This window comes from Stylophora pistillata, chromosome 3 (assembly GCF_964205215.1).
Source record: "Stylophora pistillata chromosome 3, jaStyPist1.2, whole genome shotgun sequence".
NCBI lineage: Eukaryota > Metazoa > Cnidaria > Anthozoa > Scleractinia > Pocilloporidae > Stylophora > Stylophora pistillata.
Genome location: NC_142521.1, coordinates 8,383,599 through 8,392,670, shown reverse-complemented (window position 1 = coordinate 8,392,670; position 9,072 = coordinate 8,383,599). Strand labels below are relative to the sequence as shown.

Here is a 9,072-nt window from a genome sequence, read left to right as displayed (position 1 = left end):
TGGAATTTTTTCAAAACGACCTTGGGTAATTGATCTGAGTGCTCCTTTTTGGCTCTTCAATTTCTAGTCGCCATTCAATGCTGATTGTAACACCAGCAGCTTTGTACAAAAGTTTCCTATCTCTGATTGTCACAACCTTTATTTTTATACTTTTCACATATAGCGTCCTGTTCTCAGAGAGTGAGAATGATCCAGATGATTTAATCATTTGTGTTGCATTTTGTTTTACTAAATATCTTGTTTACATCATTTGGTTTAGGAAACACGGATAGCGATGGAAAATAAAAGAGTGGAAATAATCTTTATAGCTTTTTCTGTTGCCCTGTTCTTGCTGAACACGGACCGCGTTGAAAAGGCCATCAAATTGTGCTATGAATGTTTGTTTAAGATGAGTTACAACACAGAAGATAACGACTTGCAATCTGTCAAACTTCGTCTCAATGACATCTTCGCTGTTCTTTGCTGCGTTTACCATCATATCTCTGACTACATAAATTGCGAGAGATGCTGTCGCATATTCCTAGTCCTCGGACACGAGTCTGATGACTTAGTAATGAAGGGAGTCGTAACTATGATTCTGGCGCAGATATGCGAGATTCAGCGTAAGTTTAAAGAAGCCAAACAACTTTACAAATCAGCGGTTAACATAAGGGCACAAACGGGGGATAAAATAGGAGAGATAAACGCCTGTGGAAAATGTGGAACCATGTTTTATAAACTTGGTGAATACATCAAGGCGAAAAAGTATTTCGAGAGAGCCCTTGCCATCGCAATTGAAATTTGCGACAGAGACGGAGAAGCGTTATCTTACGTAAACTTAGGAGCTGTGTTTGAGTCACTTGGGGAATATGTCAGAGCGAAAGAGCATATCGAGAGAGCCCTTTCTATTAGAATCGAAATTGGCGACCTACAAGAGCAAGCGACATGTTACGGAAACTTAGGAGTTGTATTTAAATCGCTCGGGAATTACGTCGATGCTGAAAAGTATCTCGAAAAAGCCCTTGCCATTAGAACTGAAATTGGCGACAGACTAGGAAAAGCAGCAGATTATGGAAACTTAGGAACCGTTTTTTACTTGGTCGGGAAAAACGACAAGGCTAAAGAGTATTTCAAAAAAGCTTTAGTCGTAGAGAGAGAAATTGGCGACAGAAACGGGGAATCATTATATTTGATCAACTTAGGAACTGTGTTTAGCACGCTCGGGCAAAACGTTGAGGCTAAAAGGTGTTTCGAAGAAGCTCTTGCCATTACAACTGAAATTGGCGACAGAAAAGGAGAAGCAACATGTTACGGAAACATGGGACAGATGTCTCTGTCGCTTTGCGAGTATGTCAAAGCCAGAGAGTATCTCGAAAAAGCGCTTGTGATCAGAACTGAGATCGGCGACAGAAGTGGTGATGCAACAGACGACATAAACTTAGCAACACTGTTTATGTCGCTTGGGGAATACGACAAAGCTCAAGAGTATCTTGAAAGATCTCTTGCCATTACAACTAAAATTGGCTGCAGAAAGGGAGTGGTAGCATCTTACATAAAATTAGGAACTGTTTTTATCTTTCTTGGGGACTGCGTCAAGGCCAAAGAGTATGTGGAGAGAGCCCTTACCATCAGTATTGAAGTTGGGGACAGAAAAGGAGAAGCATCATGTTACGGAAGCTTAGGAACAGTTTTCGAATGGCTTGGAGAGTACATCAAAGCGAAAGAGCACAGTCAGAGAGCCCTTGCAATCAGTATTGATATTGGCGACAGAGACGGAGAAGCAGAAGCTTACACTGAGTTAGGAAAGGTGTTTAAGTCGCTTGGGCAAAACGTTGAGGCTAAAGACTATTTCAAACAAGCGCTAGTCATCAGAATCGATAGTGGCAACAGGAGGAAAGAAGCCGAATGTTACGGAGTCTTAGCAACTGTCTTTTCTTCACTTGGTCAATACGTCGAGGCTAAAGAGTATCTTAGAAAAGCGCTCCACATTAGAACTGAAATTGGCGACAGAGAAGGAGAAGCAGCAGATTACGCAAACTTGGGAAATTTGTTTACGGTGCTTGGTGATTACCAAGTTGCGGAAGCATGTTTAGAGAAGGCACTTTACATATCCAAGATTATTAAAGGACGTAACCTTGAGTTGCAAGTCCTGTTTGGTTACTCGATATTATTTTTACATCAAAACAAACTTAAAGATGCCCTTTGGTATCTACACCAGAACATTACTAAATTCGAAGAACTGAGAAATTTTCTTGGGATTAATGATCAGTTTAAGACATCATTTTTGGAGGAGAGGGGTGAAATTTCCATCCAGTTGCTAAGCTGGTCGCTTTGTGTCACCGGAAGTCCGCATGATGCTCTATATGTAGAAGAATTGGGGCGAGCTGCAGGCCTATCAGACCTGATGGCAGAGAAGTACTCAATTGAAACGCACATTTGTGCTAAGAAACAATCTTGGTTTGGCATTGAAAACATTGTGAGAAAGGAAAACAGATGTACTTTCCTGTATGTTTCTTATTTTTATAGCAAGGTGAATTTGTGGATCTTGAAAACAAGCGGAGCCCTCCATTTTAAACAAATATCAGTGGAGGAAAATGTCGTTAAGGCTAAATTCACCAAAGATTCTTCTGTGGTTGAGGTTTTGGCGGACAGTTTCCGTAGTTTTGGTTGCTTGCCCACGGAAGAGTGTGAAGATCGGTCTTTGCAAATGCGTGAACCACAAGCTATTTCATCAAAGGAGAGGACCTCTGCAACATCACGACTTATAGAGGAAGACAACAATGAGGAGGAAATTTCAAGTCTATCCCGGTGTTACGAAATCTTTATTGCCCCAATCTATGATTTTCTTGAAGAGCCTGAAGTCATTATTGTTCCACACAGAAGCTTGTACAAAGTTCCATTTGCAGCTCTTCAAGAAAAAGGAGCCCCATACTTCTCGGAGAGTCATAGGATCCGCGTTGTTCCTTCTTTAACGATACTTAAGCTCATACAAGACAGTCCACTGGACTATCACAGCAACACTGGTGCACTGGTGGTGGGAAATCCCAAGGTTAACTGGCTGCTGCCATTACCGTGTGCTGAAAAGGAAGTAGAGATGGTTGGAAGACTGGTGGGCGTTTCCCCTCTGGTAGGGGAGAAAGCAACGAAGCAGGCTGTACTTGAACAGATAACTTCAGTGAGTCTGATACATTTTGCAGCCCATGGCGACGCCGAAAGAGGAGAAATTGCTCTCTCTCCTATTCCTACCCCCGACACTCCAGACATCATTCCACCCCAGCATACCTATATGTTGACAATGGGAGACATTTCACGAGTAAAAATCAGAGCTAAACTGGTAGTTCTCAGTTGTTGCCACAGTGCAAATGGACAGATCAAGGCCGAGGGAGTTATAGGAATCGCCCGAGCGTTCTTAGGATCCGGTGCTCGGTCGGTGTTGGTTGCCCTGTGGGCCATACCAGACGCAGCCACAGAACAGTTCATGCGTCAGTTCTACGAACACCTTGTTGATGGAGAAAGTGCCAGTGAATCCCTTCACCAGGCCATGAAGTGGATGAGGAATAACGGCTTCACCAGGGTGCGTGACTGGGCCTCATTTATGCTGATTGGAGATGACATGAAGTTGGAGTTTGGCAAACAGAGGTAAGAATCAGTCAGACAAGGTGTTTGACATTTGTTTATACTAAATATAGGCAGCTGGCTCTGTCTTCTCGCTGATGATCATGTCCATTTATCATGTAAATTATGATCCTGAATATAACAAGCAACTTTATAACTATTTGATTTCGCAGAACAATAATTAAAGATCTCGGTAACGCGTTAAAAATAGAATGTCAGATGAGTTTCTCAAACAATCTTGATGCAAGCAGGAACCATTTTGTTTTCCAGCGTATAGTGCTTGGCATAGCTGTTTTGCTTAGACTTAGCAAAATTCTGTCGGGTTTTTACATGTTGTTATTTTCTTTTGTACCAGGAAAGAAGACCTCGAAAATTGAAAGAACAAGAATGATCCAAACGGAAAATGGCCAGAAGAACTCTAAATGTATAAATAGATGTGTAGATGTATGAGTAAACTCAAATGAGGTGATTCAAAAGACAAACAGTATAGTTATATTGATATATTTCGCATCTAGAAACTTTCTTTTTCAGGAAATTACTCTTATTTGCAGTTTTGGTCGAACCATACCGATGGAATACTATAATTATAGACACTTGCATATATTTTCTATCAATTAAAACAGTCATAAGTTCTCGCGTAAAATTAAATCAGCAGTTTAGGAATTAAAGAAGCTAAGCTCCTGCATCACTTTTTCGTGTTGCAAATTTTTTTTTCATAGTTAGTGAACAGTGTTAAAAGATTCGGAATTCGTTTAGGGATTTCAAGATACTACTTCTACGATCGGTACCATGTATATCTGTATACTTTTATCGATTCTTACTTTTATTATTTCTAAGTTCAGGTGTTAGACTGATGTTTGAAGAAAGTACAAATTGTTGATTTTTGATACCTGATATTTCATGATTATACAAAAGTTCTTTACAATGACCTTTTAAATATTCAAGTCAGTTTTCAACCTGCTTGAGAGCGGGAAGTTCTACCTAAAAAAACCTTAGTTACTGATTTTGTGATCATGCAGTTTCAAAACAGAGTTGCCAAAATAAAAGCTGTGGCTTTAGACTTGAAGAACGAGTTTCATCAAGTACTAAGTACAAGGTAGAGTCTGTTTACAAGCCAAGTGGCCCATCAGGCCTTCACTTAACTCCAGTTTCCATAGCATGAAGCAACTAGGAGTATTTCTACTCCCTCCTGGATGGAATACTAGTCCATTGCAGGGTTACCCCCCAGCATCAAATTCGCTGGTATCCATTTGAACGCCTGGGTGAAGAGAGGCACTGTGAGAGTAAAGTGTCTTGCTCAAGAACACAACACAATGTCCTTGGCTGGGGCTCATACCCAGACTGCTCTCACTGGAGTCAAGTGCACTAACCATGAGGCCACCATGCCTCCCTCTTGATTACTAAGAACTAATTAAATAATTAGCAACACACATCAGTGATACACGTGGCTGCACCACTGTGCCACATTTTGATTTTCATGTTTTGGACCTCCTCTGAGATCAATCATTGAACAGATGGAAAACAAAATGGAATCTATTTGTCAAAATGATACTGGCACACAGGTGTAGCCATTTGAGAATATTACCAGCCATTTTCAGAATGGAGTTTATAAATGACACAGGTAGTTTTTTATAATCTATTTGTGCCTTAGACATTCAATAGCGACCTTCAGGTCTTCCACCACCACATCAATATCTTCCTTGGTTGTGTCTCGTCCTACACTCAGCCGCAGAGCATTCATAGCAATGTTGGGAGGAACTCCAATGGCAATTAAGATTGGAGAAGGTCGTGAACCTACATCTGAGTGACATGCAGCACCCACACTTGCTTGGAATCTTTTAACAGTAGCCAAGATTTTTCTTCCTTCTAGTCCAACACCAATAAATGATACATTGCATGTGTTGGGTATTCGGTCACTTGTCTCAAATTTTCCATTGAACTGAATTTTGTCCTCAAAGATCTCCTCCAGTCTGACCTCTAGATAATCTCTTATCTGAAACAAAAGAATAACGAAGATATCCCTGTGGACTTTGATTTGAATTGATTTAGAGATTTACCGTAAGGTAGGTGTAGAAACAATAGGACTCTAAGTCCCCTACTAGGTTTCTACACCCTAAATACCCACCCAACCCACCCCAGGAGAGGACATCCACCACACAGTAATCTCATGCGTGGGAAATTAATGTCTCCTACCCCTAACCCTGCAGGAGATGGGGCCTACGGTTTATTCGTCCTTATCTGAGAAGACTAGAATATCTATCCATTTCTTGATATTATAGAAAGGTAGCAAATTCTCCTCAGTTATTTTAAGACCATGAGTATTGGTCCAGCCAGGGCTCGAACCCTCAACCTCCCGCACAACACAATCCTGCGCTCTAACCAATTGAGCTAACCGGGGGTGGTGAACTACGTGAACTGTGCAAATCAAACAGCCACTCACAAAATGTAAACAAGACACACAGTCATAAAAAATCTGGGGAAAATGATACCCATTTTGGTTAGGGCACCAGATCAAAATTGGTATATGAAGCAGGTTTAATGTTTTTGTGTTATTTTCTCTCATGGCCGTTAAAATTGCTTAAAACCCTTTGCCTCCCATGAGTGACCAAGACAGAATTTCTCCTTACATTATCATCATGATATCAAGCAGACAAAATATGAGAATAAAGAGAAATATCAAATAGGGGATTATTAGTTGACCCAATACCAAATTCTCTAAACTAACATCATAAGAATTGTATAGCAGACAGTAGGGAAAATTACTAATTAGATCTCAGGAGTGAAAGGGTTTAACTCAACTTTGACACAACAATCAGTTGGCACCATTCACTCTCACCCATGAAAAAAAAAGTATCTATATTAATTTTGTAAAATGCGTTAGCAGGGGTGCAAATGTTGTAGGTGTTCTGATTTTCATGCCAATGAATTTACTGAATGGTTCACAGTTGAAAAAATCCATTTGGTTGTAGAGATATGATGACTACGGACTTATCAAGTAAAGGAGCCTGGCCCACAGCTACTCATTATTTGGTTAAATGCCCACCCTGTGAATACCAAAATGTTTCAGTAGCCTTGATGTTTTTGGATAATGTAGTACTAGATTACACTTCATACACGTAGTAATACCAACCAATTTCATGTTTTCGTGATACTGGTCCAGGTTTTCCACCACCAGCTGAGAGGCGTGCCCTAATCCAGCAATCATGCCCGTGTTTTCTGTTCCTGGTCTAAAATTCCTTTCTTGTCCTCCACCAAAAAACATGGGGTGTATAGGGGTGTCTCTCACTGGATTTCTAACATAAAGGGCTCCTGATTGGAAAAAATAACAAGTTTTTAATTTTGCTATGCAGAGCTATTTTTTGAAATAGGGCGACTGACTACTGGCTGTCACCTAAGAGTCAGGCAACTGTTGCCAACAGGTTTTTTTTTTCCCAATTAACTACAATAAGATATTTCACATGAAATTTAATATTTCATTTAAGTAACGTTTTACAAAAGTCACTAGATGGAGGATAGAGAATATCAACTGAACTTTTCAGGTAGAAAAATAGGGAAATTTTCTGTCAATATAGCACTGTGTAGTACCCTTGGCAGCCATCGTTTAGTCACATGCTCTCTCACCAGTAAGGGAGAGAGCATGTACTGTAATAAACCAAACAATGCCTGTGGAGGCGTTTTAGTCAATTTAACTAGTCATGCCCTGTTTTTAAGAGCTCAGTATGTGGTACATAACCTCAACAATTTTAAATTTCTTTACAAAAAAACTAATATACTAACTGGTATATAGCTGTTTTGAGAAAGGCTGTTGGAGAAAAAAGCATAAACAATTGCATGTAACAACCCTGAAAGGTATTGTGGGTAGTCTTTTGGGTTGCAGTTCCTTGACGTCATGATTTCAAGGAAATCTGAGAACTCTTCACTATGAGGACAAAGTGTTGCAGATTTAAGAAATTTATTTCCATAATTACCAGATACCCAGATTACCTTTTGAGATTGTCACATGCACATTTTTCAGATGATCTTGCTCAAAACAGCTGAAAAGCCCTATGTGACTCTGATAGACTGTAAGGTTCTCCCTTAAAAGTTTGTCATATCCCCCCCTTGTGGAATAAAAGGAGAATTTGATGGTACTGTAGCAAAAGTCACTTAAGGGCTTTAATCTATTCATCCCATTACTTCTAATTTTGTACCAATTCGAGGTCCATAGAACTTGTGTCCCACTACCGTGAGGAACTCCACTCCCAGGTCATTCACATCCACTTTAATTTTACCAATGGCTTGTGCTGCATCAGTATGGACAAGAACCCTAGGCATTTCCTGAGATAGACGACTCTTCATTAACCCCTTTATAGCCTTGGAAATGTTTTCAATTGGCTGAAAAATAAAAGATGTCATTCCTAAATCAGATACATTTGTGCGAATTACTTTGACCCCTGGTAGTTCCTGCTCAAAGGAACCTTAACCATTTAACTAACATGAGTATCAGACAGAATTTCTCCTTACAATATCAATACAATATATAGCAGACAAGCGGTGAGAATAAAGAAAAAAATAGGAATAATTGTTAAATAATTTTCACCTTGGCCCTTAAGAGCCCCATTAATTAAAGGAGTGGTCAATTAAGTATTCAGTTGTTTGTTTGTTTTCCATTTTTCATGGCCATATAAACCTGTAGGCTGCGGTGGAAAAATATTTTTGTTGGTTATTGTTGGTCTTCTGGCCTCAAGGCTTCTTTTATTGACTTCTTGAATCAGGATCTTCCAATGACTTAAAGATCCTAAATAAAATTGATAATGTTACCTGAATTACCCCTGTTTCATTATTTGCCATCATGACAGTCACCAAACAGGTGCTTGGTCTAACTTCGTTCAATATTGCCTCTGCTGTCACTACACCAGAGTCTTGAGAGGCTGGGACAAATGTCACTTCTATCTTGCCTTGCTTTACAAGATTCTGGAGAGGGAGCTGGATAGAATCATGTTCAAGATTTGATGTAATCACATGGGGTTTCAAATCAGAAATATGGTTTCCCCTTTCTTTATGAAACTCATAGAAGTATTCCAGTGTTGAATGGATCACCATGTTGTTGGCCTCAGTACCTCCTGATGTGAAAATGACGTCACTTTCCAATGCACCAATCATGTTAGCCACTGAGAGACGGGCTTCTTTGATCACGTGACTTGCTTTCTTTCCTGCTGCATAAGAGCTACTGGGATTTCCCCAAGCATCTCGTAAAGCATTATGGATTGCTGTCAGGACAGATGGTTCCAGTGGAGTTGTGGCATTGTAGTCCAAATATATTTTAGACGAGCTTTCCTCGACTCCATTTTCCTCATTCACGTCCATTTCAATAATCTTGATCCTGATAACAGTCGAAATACCTTTGCTTTTCTTTCGACGGTGAATTGATATATAAAACAAGCGTTTAATGTACACTGAATGGTTACTGAACGGAATGGACTAGAATTCTTAAAACTG

The 9,072-nt window shown here is 39.9% G+C and overlaps 2 protein-coding genes across 2 annotated transcripts; one reads left to right on the top strand and one right to left on the bottom strand.

Moving 5' to 3' along the window:
* The first annotated feature begins 259 nt into the window (after positions 1–259).
* LOC111337700 (uncharacterized) lies at positions 260–4,076 on the top strand. The gene is made up of 2 exons (XM_022944044.2): positions 260–3,618; positions 3,950–4,076. The coding sequence occupies exons 1-2, from the start codon at positions 275–277 to the stop codon at positions 3,969–3,971; spliced, it is 3,366 nt and encodes a 1,121-aa protein (XP_022799779.2). The 5' UTR covers positions 260–274; the 3' UTR covers positions 3,972–4,076.
* A 1,035-nt stretch (positions 4,077–5,111) lies between these two features.
* Positions 5,112–9,069, bottom strand: LOC111337702 (selenocysteine lyase). Its single transcript, XM_022944048.2, has 4 exons — positions 8,395–9,069; positions 7,785–7,968; positions 6,725–6,903; positions 5,112–5,587 (listed from the first exon to the last, which is right to left on the bottom strand). The coding sequence occupies exons 1-4, from the start codon at positions 8,938–8,940 to the stop codon at positions 5,231–5,233; spliced, it is 1,266 nt and encodes a 421-aa protein (XP_022799783.2). The 5' UTR covers positions 8,941–9,069; the 3' UTR covers positions 5,112–5,230.
* Positions 9,070–9,072: the final 3 nt, after the last annotated feature.